This window comes from Gymnogyps californianus, chromosome 3, assembly GCF_018139145.2.
Source record: "Gymnogyps californianus isolate 813 chromosome 3, ASM1813914v2, whole genome shotgun sequence".
Lineage (NCBI taxonomy): Eukaryota > Metazoa > Chordata > Aves > Accipitriformes > Cathartidae > Gymnogyps > Gymnogyps californianus.
In genome coordinates, this window is record NC_059473.1 from 92480870 (window position 1) to 92499060 (window position 18191).

Below are 18191 nucleotides of genomic sequence, written 5' to 3' on the forward strand. Positions count from 1 at the left end.
AAAAAGATACTTGTTTCAAATACTGAGAAATGAAGTATGAGACTTAAAGATAACAAAATCAGAATTTTTTAATATCAGAATGTTATTTTAGAGGAGCACTTACCTTAGAAAGTAAAGACAAAATCTTTACTAGAGTAGCTTTAAGCACCATAAACATCTGATAGAAAAGCAGCAGGGAGTACCAGCACAGAAATCCTTTTATCCTTCTCATAACTTAATTTACCCTTACTTATTATGCTTTAAATCTTTAAAGACAAAATTGTAGGAGAGATACAACTGAGATTTCAACATGGAATGTATTTATTTTTTTAAATTTTCAGTACAGTATTAGGAGGTCATTTAAATACTTTAAATAAAGATTCTGGAGAAAAACCCAAAAGATTCAACTAGGTAAAGAAAAACAATCTTATCAGTGGATGAAAGACAGGTATTTAATGACCTTGTGATCTTCAAAGTAGCATTCTCTAGAAAATTCATATTCCTGGGCCACCTAGTCAGGAATGTAGCCTAGCACGGCGATTCTCCTCCTCTCCTTTGTTTTGTGGAGTGTTTCATGCAGAAGATCTCAACTATAATGCACAGCTTCACTGAGAGGCAGGGAGATTTTCTTTTAAAAATCAAACACACAGAACCAAGCCAACATGCTTACCTCACCATTTTCCTTTAAAAAACAAATTAAATTTTCCTCTATAACCGTAGATCAGAAGGGCATTAGGTAATACTACAATCCTACAGATCAACTCCCTCCTCCCCTTTTTTATTTCCTCTCAAATCAACCAACAGTATAATTATCTGACACAGTAGATGGGACAACAGAAACAATCGCTAAGCAGCTGAATATCGCCTGACGTTAAAAAAAAAAAAATCTGAAATGAATTGAGAATTAATTTTGTTGCACAAAAAGATCAGTAAAATAGATGCTGCTTCTGGTGCAAGGAAAAAAAAAAGCCTGCTACTGTGCAAACTAGAATATCCTGATTTTTGGAATGTGTCTTCTGCTTGCCTCAGGCATACTGCTGGAGCAATGCAGAGAGGTGGGAACATCTCATTTGAGAACATCCAGCCACCAGTTCCTCTTCCACTATTTCAAAGTCAATTTTATTTTCCTGATAGCTCATATTTGTTAGTCATTTAGTTAACAGTAATTCCCATACACCCCATTCTGAAAAATAAATTTTCTTTCTGATGCCAGTCAAGGAAATCCTGGCATAATCAAAGGAACAGATTGGAAAAATTCAGTTAACAATTTTATTTATTTTATGTTCCCCACAAGTATGTTTACACATATATATACTAAAATATTTAAGCATATATATGCGCATATACATAGACACACACTTAAGCATTAAGGTTCTTTGCTTACCATGTTCAGTCTCCTAAGATCCATGTTATATATCTCTCTAAAGCGAGACTGAACGTGTTAAGTCAAGAAGCTAAATCCAGACAGTAATAAATACAGGGTAGGGCATCTCAGCCCTATCAGTGCAGTGATTTTTCTTCCTTGTATCGCATGAACGATCATAGCTTCTTGCAGTGTTAAGTTTCTGGAGACTGGAAGTTCTGAAACTTTGGTTCCAATTCAGTAACACATTAAACCAGTAATCTAAATTTCATAAGCAGCACCTTTAAACTCATGCAAAACCGTACAGGCTTGTACACAACTTGCTAGCCAGCAGTCTGATGCACTTCTCCTTTCATCTTCCAGGCAAAAATTACTGCTTCAGTGAAGGATTTGGGTAAAATGAAAACATTTTCTCGTTTGCAATGACATGACCAAAAAGCAGAGTGGGTATGTAGTGGAAGCTGAGATTCCCTGATGCAGCAGATCCATACAGAGTTAATGTATTACTCAAATATCTCCACACGTATTACAGTAAGGAGTGCATTTATAACAACAAGCAGACTGTGGCATGCAAGCACCACCTCAGGTCAGCATGGATGTACGCATCAGGAGCTTTCTCTGTGCTACAGAACTGTACCTCTTGAAAGTTATTAAGTAAGTATATTTATACATTTAAAACCTAAAGTTTCCAAGAGGTTTCAAACTGAGTAAACAGTGAGGAAATTATTTTATAGTGTAAGCAAATTTTGTCAATTCATAGAGCAAGACTTCATTTTTAAATCAGGTTGAATAAGTAATTGGACATCAAGCTACTTGTATTTTGAAGTCCTATCGGAGAGATAATAAATAATCAAGTTTGATCTCTTGAAATAATGGCCAGCATGGTGAAACAATGTTCACATAAGCGAACATGATGCATCTTAAAACTGTATGAAATTAATAATTCCCACCCACAAAAACTCCCAAAACAAACTGCTTAATAAGGGAACCGTTACAAGCTATGAAACTTGACAGAGGACATTAAGATAAAGCTCAGTGTCCGAATCACTACGATATTCCAGTACACTAAAAATTGTAGCTATTTCATCAGCACATAGTATTAAGATGATGCATTATGGTATTGGACCAAGTTTTTATACAATCTAGCAAAAGGTACAGACCTTGTGCATCTCGTTACAATTAAAATAAACAGGATGTCTGAGGCTCAGGCCTCAATACTCAGTTAAGTTATACTGCCACCAAAAAGCTGAACGTATTTCCCTTATGCTATCCTTAATCTTATATGCGTCCAGATACAAGTCTTGGACAATTTTGCATAATATATTGAAATTACACTACGTGGATAAACAAACTGTCCAAGAATTCCTAATGGAAATTTGGTCAGAAAAATAAAAGTCTAAAGGAAATTTGTACTTAAAGATAAAAAAGAAAAAGAAACTAAGAGAGAAGTGGTATAAGCCCTAAGGAGCGGTACATTCTTTGACTACCTCCAATATTACACAATATTGACATATATGAATGCTCTTCTCAGCATGTACAGAAAACCATTTCTCTTAAACCAAGACAGAGAATGCATTAAATAGGAATTTATGGGTCTCAAGTTTAGGAGGATTTCCCATCAATTTCTGAAAAAGTCAGTAAATACAGACACTAACCAGTTTTCAAATCAGGACATAAAATGTCTCGGATTACATAAAAGCATACTCCAACTTCTCTGGAACAGAAGTCAAAGCTAAGGCCTCACAATTCCAGTTATTAGAAACAGCATATCTTCTTTACTAGGCCAGCACTTGAAGCCAACTATTCAGTGTTTTAAAGAGGGGATTTTATAACAAGGTGGTTGCAATGCAGTTCTTTGTAATATGTACTTAAGTACAGACAGATTGCTTAAAAGTGTTAAGAGTTATAACAGAAACTGTTGAAGAAAATGCAACATATAAACAAAATGCAACAAACTACACTGACTGAAGTTTCTTCAAGGTCCTCATACCTAGTAAAGTTCACTACACAAATTAAACATCATAAAGTACAAATTAACAAACCACATGATTAATAAAATCTGTTCACTTTATATTAAACATCTCTAATATGATTATAGAATGTTTACGTCCTCTGTTGCACAGAGGAACTCTTCCCTTTGTATCATGGGCAAGGGTTCTCATCTCGAACGCTACTGTGCAAAATGACCATTTATTTCAATAGGTTCTGCAGCATAGCTGTAGCATATGTAGGACGAGCTTGTCTGCTTTCAATTGCGTTTTGAAGATACTGGATACCTCCACAGCGCTCCCATATTTCTTCAAACTGTCTCGGCAAAATTTCAGCACCTCGCTTTCGAGTTAAGCCAGTCTCTTCAAGATTAAGCTCACACATATCCATATCATCCTTACCTGAAATGGTAAAGGGAAAAAGAAAACTCTTTATAAAGCTTTTACATCATTCAAAGGTCTCACTAACAAAGATCTAATCTTTGTTAATTAGATTTCCTCTCCCAAGCTCTGGTTTGTTAATAGACTTCAGACCTTATGGGGAAATCAGTCCTCAGACGCAGAGGTTTTGGGGTTTTTTTGTTTGTTTGGGTTTTTTGTTTGTGTTTTGTTTGGGGGGGGGTGTTGTTTGTTTGTTGGTTTGGGGTTTTTTGTTGGTGGGTTTTTTTTGTTTTTTTTTTGTTTTTTTTTTTTGTTTTTTTTTTTTTTTTACACACACGGCAGAAAAGTGGTATAAGAATAAACTAGTATCAGATGCTACAACTGACAAAATTGTGCTTAAAGAGCAAGCAAAAAGGAACAAAGGAAAGAAGCTGAAAAGATCAGCATCTTGATATATTCTCCTGAAATCCACTACAGGATGACAACTACATTTGTTTTACACATACTTTCAGTTTTACACAGTTTTACAGTGAACTGCTGTTACTATTTCATTCATTTAAATGTAGCAAAGTGACTAAGAACTCGAGACTTTTGATCAAGTAGCCAATATTCTTGATCTGTCCACCTTCCATGCTAAACAAACAGTGTTTACCAAATGGGACTGACACAGGGAATCCAATGAAATGGTAAGTGTAGCTCACTCGCTGTATTTTAATCTTATTTTTAATAGGTGATCCATTGAATGTGGTATTCATGACAGCAACGCTACTTTTAGCTATAGGCTTTGACACTGAACAGGCAACAGCTGGTATAAGGAAATCTATTAAAAATAATTAGCAGAAAACAAAGGAACTTTTGTTGCTAGTAAAGCATCACTCTGAAGCTACACAAACTGGTTATGGCCTTTTCCTCAGTCCCCACGTTAAATACGAAAACTCAAAACACAGAACTGTAAACAGCATTTCCCCAGTGTTTTCTCCCCCTTTCATTATCCTCCAGAAAAGGAGGATACATTTCATTACCAGATAAATCTCCACCTAATCCATTGCCACATTTAGTTTTTATTTTAAATGTTTAAGATTAAAAAGCTATCCTCGCATACTAGGCAGCATAAATATGGTAAAAGCATCAGTTTGCTACTAGCACCATACCATGGAAAGACATTATATCATATGTGCAAATTGTTTTGATACAAACTGCTGTAATTTTTCAAAGCTAACTAAAAACGAATACAATGATGAGTAGAACTTTCCCAGATAAATTGTGATGTTTTATCTTCATGCTGTCTCCAGTTCAGTGAATAATCTGAGGACACTTAATAATAAAACCATTTACATTTGGATTCCCACTCTGTCTGTGGTTTCTCAGATTAAAGTATATGTACACGTAAAACACGTGACCAGTTACATCTCCAAATGATACTCCGTAACATTTGGCCACCATCAACAGCAGTTCCAAATCCTCAAATTCTGCCCAGACAAGAACTGCTGATGAAAAAAAAGAGGATACAACTTGGGAAACTTGTATCATCAGCCTCTTTTTCTAAAGTAAGTTCAGAGTTGATAACTCTGAATCTTTTCAACATTTGAATTTTGCTTTCAATACCAACCCGCTACAAGGAGAATGGGTGCCTTGTCAGGATGAAGTTCCATTTGTCGAGCAATCCATGGCCCATCAAAATGCGCATACCACCAACCCTTCTTCTTGTTCTGGGGATCTTTGTATTGGTCCGCGGGACGGATGAAGGGAATGCGGAAGTAGCGCTGTTGTCTGTTTATTTCAATCTCTTGTTGTCTGGCTGGTAGCTGGGTTGTTGGGTTCTGTTGAGCTATGATACAAAAAAAAACCAAAAACCAAGCAAACACAAAAATAGAAAACAAGAAAGCCATATTAAGACTTACTTGATTAATAAGCAAAGGAAAAAAAACCAAAAACCCCCAAAACCAAACCAAACCCCCCAAAACCTGGAAGATTCTCTCTGAATACAAGGTCATCTGAAGTCTCATTAAACCTAAAAAGTACTCCCATCTCATGTAGTACACATTCTTTTAATCACTACAGCTACAACACTGGTGAGGAAAGGTTCATGTTAACTATTCTATCTATATGTTGCTCTATAGGTTGCTCAATAGCATCAGGTATGTTTAGACAAAACAAAGTGAGTAAAGTAACACATTCTGCTTTAAATCAATATTTAAGGTAAAACTTCCCACATAAAATTTCTTACCAACCAGAAACATTAATCAGTAACTGCTCTAGTTCAGTCCATCTCTTTGTAAAACAAGGTCACAGTGCAAAGAAGCGTTTTCAGTTACAAAAATACAAAGCACCACTTGAAGATTTCTGACAGTCAACACAGAAGGGCGTGTAATACTGTTAGCAATGACTAATTTGTTAATAGAAATGCTGACAACAAACACTGCTTATTACAAAGCTGCCACCTAACATAACTTTCTGCCTAGATTTCTGTGTACTGAACTCCAGCATTAGAACTACTCTCTGGCTGCTTTCTTTTTTAAAGAAATTGTTTATTTCAGACCATTGAGGTCAACAGACCAAATTTCTAGAGGAGACAGAGTTATACGAAATCTTTTAAAGCTTCATGCATATTTTTCGTAAACATTTCCCATGTGCATTTTTGGACTCCCTCAGAGTCCCACACATTTCAGAGTTTGGAGATAAACTTTCTTTAGAATAAAAGCAAATACGCTCTCTGTTGACTCATCAACTGATCGACCTTCTTAATGTTATGTATATGCTATCATAATCAGTTTTAAATAGTAAATGCTTTTACAAGCAAGATCCTTTCCTTTAATAACTGCATCCTGCAAAAGTTTATTACTGATCTTGTTTTAGTGGTTTACGATTCCACTGTTACAAATACCCTGTTTAAGAAATTCTGAATGTGAGTCTATGCCATCTCTACAAAAGAAAATCAGCATTAACAGTTCCATGTTTCAGCATAAAGGGAATAATTAAAAGTTAATTCCTTTTTTGTCCATTGTCTATTAAGCAGCAAAGCTAATTTCTGAGCTAAAATTTAATAAAGTGAAAAATGACAATCACTTCTAATAATGTATTTTTAGAGTTATGAACAAGACTAATAGACTAGCAACTGCACCTTGAAATTTCTTCCACTTAGATTCAAGCAACAATAGTTCTTCTAAATGTGAAGAGCAGAATCTTAAAAAAAACCAATCAGGTACTATACAAATCATACCCTGCAATTTTTTTTCCATGTCTACATAAACAAAGAAAAACAAAACAGATTTTTTTAGGCGAATGCTGCTTTTATACATCAAGTCTGATAAAGCATGTATTTTACAGGGTGACACAGTTTACAGTTTGTAAGAAATTAATTCTATTTTCTGCAAATTGTCTGAACATCTATCACAGCAGATCAGTGCCTTAGTATTATGAAACACTTTTTGCACTGCAATGGTAATTGCTACGGCTTATTTCTACCCCTATGCATACCTAAATCCAAGAGGAAATCTAGAGGACAGGAATGCTAAGCAGCCAATATAGCCTCTACTTTTCAGTGCTATGGAATTGTAGTTCTTTATTCAAAAGAAACCATCACCTGAATGTTAGTTTGTGTGCTAGGAAAATAGCTGTTATATTAAGTTGATTCCAGAGTTTTGCTACAACAAAAAGCCATGTGCAGACAGTAAAAAATGTTCGAACAAGCACGATATTTCTTGGAGGGGGATGGGGGGAGGGAAAAAAGAGAAAAAAATAGGAGATTATACCTTCAAATAACCTACATGAAAAGGTTATTTCATTCTCCCTTCCCATGACTTCTCAAATGGCTAGGATATCATGAAGATAAGCAGTAAAGTACATTTGTAAATTACTAGAGTAACGTGTAATTACTATCAGTTGAATAACATTGCCAGTTTGTAAAATAGAGGGTTTTTTAACCATTAAATTCTATGTACACGTGTAGCAAAACACTGGATTAACGAATGTTAGTATAGAGCTCTCAAGTGTTCCTATTCTTCAAAGTTAGCTGAAATAACCATCTCCCCACTTACGTGAGTTGCTCAAAAATGGTGCAAAATCTGTGAACAAATATTACATGTTGAGCAAAACATAAAAGTGCTGATCCTTTATAAGTTATAGTTTCATTACCTCAACATTTTTCACTAATGCTGATGATAGACAAATGGAAATTCTAGTTACAAAACAAACACAGATGTTGAGCTAAGTATTTCTATTCATTTTCTGCTCACTGACATACATAAAATGTCTCCTTTCCTCAAGTTTCACAGATTTCCAACTACTTCTGTTTTCATCAGGATTTAATTTTGAAATTGACTACTTCAATGATTTGCGATGCCCGTTACAAAACCTCAGTTGTATACATGCTAAGCACAGATTGCTGTAACAAATCTGCTAGTTAATTAAGGTAGTACTTTTAATTTTTGACATTTCTGCTAGGAAAAAATTTCCAGACCTCTATTAATACCAAATCTGCCTATTCCAATAATGATACACAAACCAGTGTTTAGCTTCTATACTGAATGTATGAATTTAATTAAAGGATACCTGTAAAATTATGAGAGCAGTGAAAAGACCGAAAGAAGAAACTACATCATTTGAAGCACACATCCACTAACACTTGAAAGACTTTTAGCTTAAACATCTAAAAAATCAGAGTTCCTTCCTACTATCTCAGATCATTATAATACATAGATGTGAAATGCCCATGTAGTATAATTATTTGCAATAGGAAGAATTACTTCTGACATTAACAAGAGCCTCTAAAGGTCACTATCAGTGACTTTCTTCTGAACCGCAATGTTCTAACTTTTCTTCAGAAATATGAAGCTGTATTTCAAGAAAAGTAAAAAAATGCAATAAAAAACATTGAAAAGAATGCTGTGTTTAAATGTGATGAGATCATGAATATTCCAAGCTTTATTTGCACAAATCCAAAGATTTTCTGCTCTTTGATACTTCCCATCAGCAATACTGCGCATGAATATTTATTTTACCCATTTAGCTCCAGACAGAACTTGCGAGCTCAAAGCAACTTACCACTCTGCAGAAGTGCTTCAAATGCCTTTTCCTGCTGTTTCAGTCGTAAGCTTTCTTAAGCACTTAAAACTGCATTACTAGGCATGGCCACAAGGACCCATTCTTTGATAACATCTTTTCCAAGGGTCCAGATTTCACCTGCCATATATCTGTACCAAAGTTCCCTGAAAAGCTCAAATTCTCAGCTAATACTCAAGCAATGCATAACTCAGTAAATGAATCAAGGGGAAAGAGACACCTTTGTATAAGGACTAACACTGAGAGTAAGTAGGGCACTTGTATCCCCTGGGATCTGTATCCCCCATGTCCCAGGACAATGCTCTAATCTCAGGGTAATGGGACTTTGGGGAGAGCATCTTCTCCCCATCTTCCCTTTCCTTTGCCTCTCCCACTAACTGTGCGGCCAGGAACACAAGAATCATGGAACCAGAAGACAGCAGGAAAGATAGGACTAAATTATTATATCCATTTGCTGTGATTCTGTTCATTTCTTAGATTCCTTTTATAACAGACGATTACTGGACTTGGGGGGTGGGGTAGCAGGAAAAGAGTAACAATCTACTCTGCAAATACCACTCCAGAAGCTGGGCACCTAATTCTCAGGTCTGGCAGTGTTAAACATGGTAACTCCTACACCTTCTTTTTGAATTTAAAAGGCAGTCACTCTCATTAGTGCATTGCTTTGACAATAAACACTCATCTGTGAAATCAGCAGAATGACAGTCTAATAAGAAAGCAGGGACTATGCAAAATTTGTCATCCCAGAATCAAAAATTGCAATAGCCACACTCATAGAATTTTTAAAAAGACAATGTAACCTGAAGTATATAAGGCTTACAGTGATGTGAGGAAATTATTAGCACCTTTTAAAAGTATCTACATCTATGTCTATATATCTGTATCTTACAAAAGAATAAAAGCATGAGAAAAAAAAACCCTTATCACCAACACTTTTTGTTTTGTCTGGACCCCAAATGTAATAGTGAATTACATAACAGAGCATGATTCCTTCCAATCTTGTTTTTTATAGCACCAAAAAAATCACATGCAATTCTCCAACAGACGGACTATTTGAGAACGGTCACAAGTGGTGTTCCCCAGGGCTCAGTATTAGGGCCAGTTCTGTTTAATATCTTTATCAATGATCTGGACAAGGGGATCAAGTGTACCCTCAGTAAGTTTGCAGACGACACCAAGTTGGGTGGGAGTGTTGGTCTGCTTGAGGGTAGGAAGGCTCTACAGAGGGATCTGGACAGGCTGGGTTGATGGGCCGAGGCCAACTGTATGAGGTTCAACAGAGCTAAGTGCCGGGTCCCGCACTTGGGTCACAACAACCCCATGCAATGCTGCAGGCTTGGGGAAGAGTGGCTGGAAAGCTGCCTGGCGGAAAAGGACCTGGGGGTGTTGGTCAACAGCTGGCTGAATATGAACCAGCAGTGTGCCCAGGTGGCCAAGAAGGCCAACAGCCTCCTGGCTTGTATCAGAAATAGTGTGGCCAGCAGGACTAGGGAAGGGATCGTCCCCCTGTCCTCGGCACTGGTGAGGCCACAACTCGAATCCTGTGTTCATTTCTGGGCCCCTCACTACAGGAAAGACATTGAGGTGCTGGAGCATGTCCAAAGAAGGGCAACAAAGCTGGTGAAGGGTCTAGAGCACAAGTCTTATGAGGACCAATTGGGGTTGTTTAGCCTGGAGAAAAGGAGGCTCAGGGGAGACCTTATCGCTCTCTACAACTATCTGAAAGGAGATTGTAGCGAGGTGGGTGTCGGTCTCTTCTCCCAAGTAACAAGGGATAGGACAAGAGGAAATGGCCTCAAGTTGTGCCAGTGGAAGTTTAGACTGGATATTAGGCAAAATTTCTTCACTGAAAGGGTTGTGAAGCATTGGAACAGGCTGCCCAGGGAAGTGGTGGAGTCACCATCCCTGGAGGTATTTAAAAGACGTGTAGGCGTGGCACTTAGGGACATGGTTTAGTGGTGGACTTGGCAGTGCTAGGGTTAACAGTTGGACTCGATCTTAAAGGTCTTTTCCAACCTAAATGATTCTATGATTCTAACTATTTTTAGAATCTCTATTCTATCCTTAGGCATAATTCTTTGTTCTGAACTATCACTAACTACTCTCAGAAAGCAACATTTGTAATTACAGAGGTCAGAACTAGTATGAACAACCTTAAAAACAAAGTCCCAAAAGTCTCAAAATGCATACCACAGTTTCATAAATGGAAAATGATCTTCCTTAGTCTTAAGTAGCACAGCAATGAACATTTAGCAAAAATGCCAGCAACTGCAACAGCAAATCAAGAACTATTTTTAACAGATGTGAGTTGGTACAAGAAAAGGTTTTAGGGAGAGCTATTCAGTACATGTATCTGGGTCTCCTGAAAGTATTCTACTTTCTGCAAAGTATTTGCCAGTTCCAATCTTTTCAAAATATTTACCTTAAATCAATATAAAAAGACTCTTTAAAAACCCAAGAATTTTCTTCAACCTAGCAAAACCAAAATTCATTCTAGAAATGTTTTCTTTAGAAAATTGTCACCAATATAATTATAAACACAAAATTATCTCTCCTCACCATAGTCTGTGACTGATTTGGGAGCACGCTGTTCTGTTTCTGCATTGCGTTTCTTATTCTTGGATTTCCAAGCATGATATACCTTTAGCCTTCTGTGAAACTCTTCTCTGCAAGCCGCCAACAATTCAATATCTGTCTCAAAAATGAGGAAGGAAGGGATGAGTGAGAAAAATCAGAAAAATTATTTATGAAATGCTTTTCTATATTGATAGGTGAATAATTTTAGATCACGTTGTAACGCTAATATGTTATAATATAATATAATAAACTCTCATTCCCCGCAGCAACAGGGCCTGTGTTTATGGCCCAGAAAGTCCCTTGGAGCGCTATATATCCTCTTCTCCTTCAGAGTAATGGCAGTCCCAGTGTGAGATTTGGAGCAGTGAAATGCTACAAATAAAATTTTCACTTCACTAAATTTGCCTGTTGACATTATCACAAGCCAAGCAGTACAGAAACAGATAAAATTTCACCACTGAACTTCATTTCTGCAACTGAAAAAAAGAAAATCAGCAATTTGACTGCTCAGATCTAGGTTCTTTTTCCACTTTATTAAATATATTTGTAACTTTGCTGAATTTCGTGATACTAAGAGACTGAATGATTGAAAGGCTTTTTCATTAGTCACCGAAGAGTATCCAAACTGGCTTCACTAGGGATGAACACACATTAGCACCATGTATTGCTGCACCACCTATTCAGCTGAAAACATTGCTCCAGTCTTGCCTATGTAAAATAGAGAGACAGAATTTGGAGCTAACTTTGGGTTTTAAATACAAATAGAGAGAATGGGTTTGTTTCCAATTTCTACATCCAGGGAGAAATTCCGAGTTATCTTAAATCAGAAATTAACCAACTGCTTTCAATCAGAAGCAGGAAGAAACAGTAATATTTAATAAAGGAATAATTCTTATCTGTTTCTATCTTCATAACATTGGGGGAAAAGTAATTAATGTCCCAACTGTGAGCTTCCCAAATGAAGTTACACATTTTGAAAATTAAAGAATAATGTGAACATCTAAGACAGAAAATATTTTACACGGTGCTTTACATGACATATTTGCTTTTTTGTGATTTGGTGACAGCAAGAAGTGACAGCAAAAAATTTCTTAGAACACACAAATTCTAGGTAAAGCATAACAACTTATTATTCTCTTTGTGGAAATACAAAAAATGAGACAATTTAATTACGAAATTATAACATATTTTACGGCCCAAGCAGTTTAACATCCTAAATACATAATCAGTAAAGGAGGTAACAAAGGAAATTCTGTTTCCTCAATATGGAAATAGCTTAGTTTGCTGCTCTCCTTGGGGTAACAGAACTTTTTTAAATTAATTTGACATTCATTCAAGCCTGAATAAATTCATGAGCAAGTTTTTACCTTTGTCATAGGAAGAAAGCAACACCTTTCATACAACTACAACTTGACTTCTTTCTCAAATCAGAAAAAAAAAACCCAAAAAAACCAAAAAACTTACCACAGGATGTATTGATTGTATCGCGAAGCTCTGCATATTTCCACTTACTGAGATCATGCTTCTTAGTACCAGCAGCAGCTTTCGTGGCTTGAACTGAAGGACCCCTACAATTATTAAAAAAATATGTATGTATTTTTTCAAGTACAAAACAGGAATTGTTACAACAGGAGGAACAGATCCCATGATCAACACTGCAGCATGCTTATTACAATGAAAATCAGCAGCAGAGGGACTGAATTCAAAGGCAAAATACCATATTATTTTCAAGATGTTCAAATGATTAAGAGAAAGTGAAAGCATCTTTTACATCCAAAATCATGTAATAATCTGATTGGCTGCCTAGAGATTAAAAGCAATTGTCATTAATAGTTAGCGCTTATGTGTGAAAAGATGCACATTCTATTTATGTGTACCTCACCCCACGCTGATGTACATTTTTTAGTACTAGTCAAGATGCAGAACACAGACAACAAAAGTCAAGATGAAGAATACAGACAACAAAGAGTGGCCATATACATTTTTAGTTCCATTTGAAAAACAGACGAGGAAAAATATTTCTGAAGTAGACAAGGAGAAGGAAGAAAAGGCGTTTCCTCTGCGGTTTAAAACTGGATTAGGACAAAATCCTTGTTCCGCGACTAGAGAAAATATTCCATGTCTTTGACAAAAGTCTAATTTAAGAGAAGAAATCAAATTAATTCTATATTAATTGTACAGTAGCTGTCTGAGAACAGCCATATTTATTGGGGGCGGGAGGGGAATCATCAAGAGATACCAAAGGAAAAAAGACCACTCTCAGAAAAAAGGCTGACCAGTATAAAAAGACTCATCCAGAAACAGTGTTTTTCAAACGCAAAAGGTATTCGTCATGTAGGTAGTATGCAATAAAGTCAACAGCAAATGAAAGTGAGAAATTATTACTAAAATCTCCATCATCTTTAACAGTATGTATAAGGTTATCCTGTAACAAACAAAGATTACATGTATACGTATAAAGATAAACATGGAAAAAGCATTTTCTTTTTTTTTTTTTCTCCTTAAAAATGGTATGGATAAGAAGTGGAAAAACTCTCCCTTAGGAACGGCAAACCTCCCATGGATTATCTGGATACAAACTAAGTTCAAAACACTCCAACATTCAGTGATGATCAGAACACTGTTTGAACACTAAGAAATTCAAGAACAGAGGCATGATTTTACCAAACTCTGCCAATGTCCCTGACTAAGAACATGAGGCAAACTGAATTATCTTTCAGGATCTGAAAGGATTTGTTCAGAAGAAACTGGATCTTTAACAGGGTAGCAAAATACTTGATTCGATATGTCATATTAAAAATTCACAAGAGAAAACCAGAAGAAATCAGGCCTTTTCCTTTAAAGTCTGTTTGTGCAGCAATATCTTTGTAGGACTGTTACATTATTACAGTATTTATAATCCAGTGAATATTATTTTAAAGTTTATTTTTCCATAAAGGTCTCACGTGGTACTATGAAGTTTTATGTTGTGAATTTTCCCTTTTTAGTTAATAGGTTATAAATACATCTTCTGTGAAAAAACCTTCTCTATGTAGATATAGCAGTTTTGAAAGCATAGATAACAAATGCAATTTAAGTTTCATAGCATAAAACAATCTGTTTAACCACATGTTGTTCTTAATAGCAACTGAACCATCTCTTCAAATGTAATTAAAACTATAGAATCTTACTGTTTATTGCAGCATCAGCTTAATTGTGCCTACTTATACTACTAATCCGAGTCAACACACAGCTTCCAGTTACGGTATGTGAGAAGTCTGACATAAAAAATTACCTCTTTGACTTTTAATCAGCACATAGCTAAGGGACAGGAACTTTTCCGCACTACTCAAAGGTGTAAAACAAATCATGAGACAGACAGTCTCCTTCAAAATATATATTTAAATATTTTGTTATCATTGGCATACCTGTAGGACATTAAAGAATTGCTGCCAAATGTAATTTCCGCTGCCTGGTGTCTAACCTTCTTGAACCTAATTTGACAAATCCTAAGGATTTTCCTTATTTAGCAACACTACCCACCACTCTAAGAGTTTGCTACATAATTTAGAGCAGCAGAACTAGGCTGTAAGATCTCTGGTTAAACTAGTAATCTTTAAGAATGCTAATCCAATTGAATGGCTTAGTCTTTCCATTACAGTACTACTCTGCACTCTGCAGATTACTCTTGTTTTCTACATGACTTTAAGCATAACAGTCTGGCAGTAAGAGCAGCATCATACTTGACAACCAGTCTTCACCGCTCAATCTGACAGTTATATATCATAAACAGTATTTTCAGACTTAAAAAAAAAAAAAAAAATCAGTCTCAAAAGTTTCCAGTATATGACGAGTGAAAAAAACCTAGCGAAACAAGCATGCAGTAAGAAGTATTGCATTTTGAATTCAACCAAAACACAGAGCCTCTGATTTTGCCCCAAAGTTTTGCGATTTTTTTGCACATTAAGAATTAGCCATTGTCATTGGAACTATGTCAATATATGCAATACAGTCTAGCCATCTAAATTCACATGCTAACTTAATTACACATAACATTGTTTATTCCTATTCTTAAAATGCCACTGCAAGAAACAAATTTAACAGCTGCATTCCCAATTATCAATGCTACAACTAGAAAACTCATCCATCATGCGAGACTGATCATCTTCAGACTACATATAGACAGCATAGTAGCTTGTTTAACAACAGATTCACTTTTAAAAACTCTAAGCAATTTCACTACTTATGTAAGCTTCAGAAAATGAATGTCAAAAGATTATTTATGTCCTCAAGTTGCACAAAACACTTTCTAATTACTCACTGATATGGAGGACATTATAACAATTTCTTTCAACAGAGAATTAGTATTCTAACACAAATTAGTATGAGACTGTTCCAGCAGAATTGTATTCAGATCTAAACCTGCATTCTCCTTTCCTCCTGCATTGTGCATAAAATCTTGCATTAGTATTCAAAAAAAATCTCAGAAGGGGATTTTGTTTAGATGTCTGAAGAGGGGTTTTAATATGCTTTTAACATGGTAATTTTCAAAACTGCTTTTATTTGAAGGGAACTATAACTAGAATATTTTCTTATTAAAAGCACTAACAGTTACATTAACATTAAATAACTTCATTAACTCGGTGCTGAATCTGTAGAAATACTGCTTCGAAAGATGTGGAGCCTAGTTTTCTATTATCATTGTAAGAAAGGTGAAAAGAGAAGAGAGTTGGAGGAATATTATCAAAATTACACAAAATACCACGGTACGTGAACTATTCTTTTTTTTTTAATATAATCAATTAAAATAGCAGAAAAATAATTGCTGAAAAAAGGTGCTGATAAAGGAAATTTATCTGAAATAAATAATTTACTTATCTGCTTAGCACTTAAAATCAGATTCCGTAATTTTTCATTCCATAATAATTCAACCCATTTCATGTGTGATTTCTTTTTATAAAATGATTGATTCATTTGGTGTTGTCTTCTCACCTACCTAGACAATATTTCTGACATTTCTGTGGCCATTTGTTCCCTATAAGAAAATTGATAAATAAGCATAAACCAAACATATTAATATAAAAACAGCCTTCATAACTGTGAAAGTCTCTTGCCAACCAAACTGAAGCTAATTCAAGTGCACAAAAAAATGGCTACTTATTTTAAATAATTTCCATTCTAATACATATACCCAGTCCTTATTCTGTAAAGAGCAATAAATCACACAGGGCAGTGAAAAATGGATAGTATGTGAAAAAGTTTATACTAATTATATAATAACTTTAAATAGACATTATTAGGTATATTAGATTATTAACTTATTAGACATAAGCAAAGTAGTGGATATAAGGTATTACAAACTGATTTACAGTTTACAGATGCATGCTAATAAAGATTATTGTGGGGTATTAGTAAATAAGAGGACAATATCAATTTCCTTTGAATTAATCAGTGTTGCTTTTTTTTCTATTAGAGCATTCAAATGGAAAAAAATGCCATACGCAGTCATTTGCAGCTTTGTTCCATTGGCTCTGCAAATAGAAGATATTTATGTTAGATACACTATTTCTTAGCTACCTTTCTAACAATCTGAAGTGAGAAAAGGTGGGTCATAGTATTTCCTGCTCTCTCACATCTTATTTACTACCTTATGTTTTCTTTTTATTTTTTTTTTTTTTTTTACTGAGAAACAGGATTATACAGACCTTTTTTTTCTTCACCTTTCTCATTCAATCATGAGTGTTAAATTATTTTTAAGAAGTTAAATTAAGATAATCTGGAAAATATGTACAAGTGAAAACTTCCCCCACCCTTTCTCCCCCATCTTTCAAAATCAAAGCTTTTGAGACATGCTACTGATGTATTTTATGCCTGGATAAGTGTATCACAAGAAATAACAGCAATCCTCATGTAGCTACTCTGGGAACAGGACAGGTAGCTTCTTCACGTAAGCTGTGAAAAGATACTGAGTCTAACTGCCATACTGAAGACCCACATGTACGTACAAATAGCACTGAATACGCTACAAATTCGAACTTACTTGGATGGTTCCAACACAATGCACAGAACAGATATACTCACAATACCTTCACTGAGGCTAGCTTATTTTGGTGCTATATGCTATACTGTATGTTTCAATAAGCCACATACATTAAAAATATTGCACAGTGGAAAACAGATATCTATTATTTAACTAATTTTTTACTTAAGTGCTAAGGACTTCTGTTAATTTACTCCTAGGTGCAGTAAGTCCCTTACTAGACATGCTTTCAAATTGTGGATGAGTAATAAAACTGGATGAAGCTAGGAGAGGTCCAGCATATCCAGCACAGAATAAGCACAAATAAAAATTCTGGATCTACTGCCAGAACGAACAACTTTTCTTCTTTGACAGGAGCCAACAAGTATATTTTTCAAAGAAACTACTAATAGTTACGAACCTTTAAATATCTATGAAAACTAATGGTTAATGCAGCAAGGTATTGAGGAGAAAAGAAATAAAGTAGAGGCTACTCATTTTCAAATATGACAACACGCAAATATCACGTGTTCCTTAAAAATGAGCAAAATACAAGAGTTCCTTCAAAGCAGCACAAAAAAAAAATCACCTTGTTCTTACTATTTTCACTCAACAGGTAGTACAGCACAATAGAAAATACTCTTTTATTCATGCCAATGTGTAAGCATGAAACGATTTTTTATAAAATTGTGTGAAAACACTGTAGAACCAGTATACTGCATGAATTCAGTATGGAGCAATACATGCTTTATCTTACCACAGCAAAATTTAACAGAAAAGGGAAATATACATACATAAAAGTCACAGTGATTTCAGCGTATCATACGGTACCATGCAAGTTTCG

General features: G+C 35.3%; 1 protein-coding gene across 1 annotated transcript in view; it reads right to left on the reverse strand.

Moving 5' to 3' along the window:
- Positions 1–284: 284 nt before the first annotated feature.
- MYO6 (myosin VI) overlaps positions 285–18191 on the reverse strand; it is an 85062-nt gene continuing 67155 nt past the window's right edge. Inside the window, 7 exon segments of the mRNA XM_050893805.1 lie at positions 285–3732; positions 5321–5539; positions 7749–7775; positions 11332–11463; positions 12814–12917; positions 16325–16363; positions 16830–16859. Coding sequence (XP_050749762.1) covers positions 3533–3732; positions 5321–5539; positions 7749–7775; positions 11332–11463; positions 12814–12917; positions 16325–16363; positions 16830–16859 — 751 coding nt within the window. The 3' untranslated portion in view covers positions 285–3532.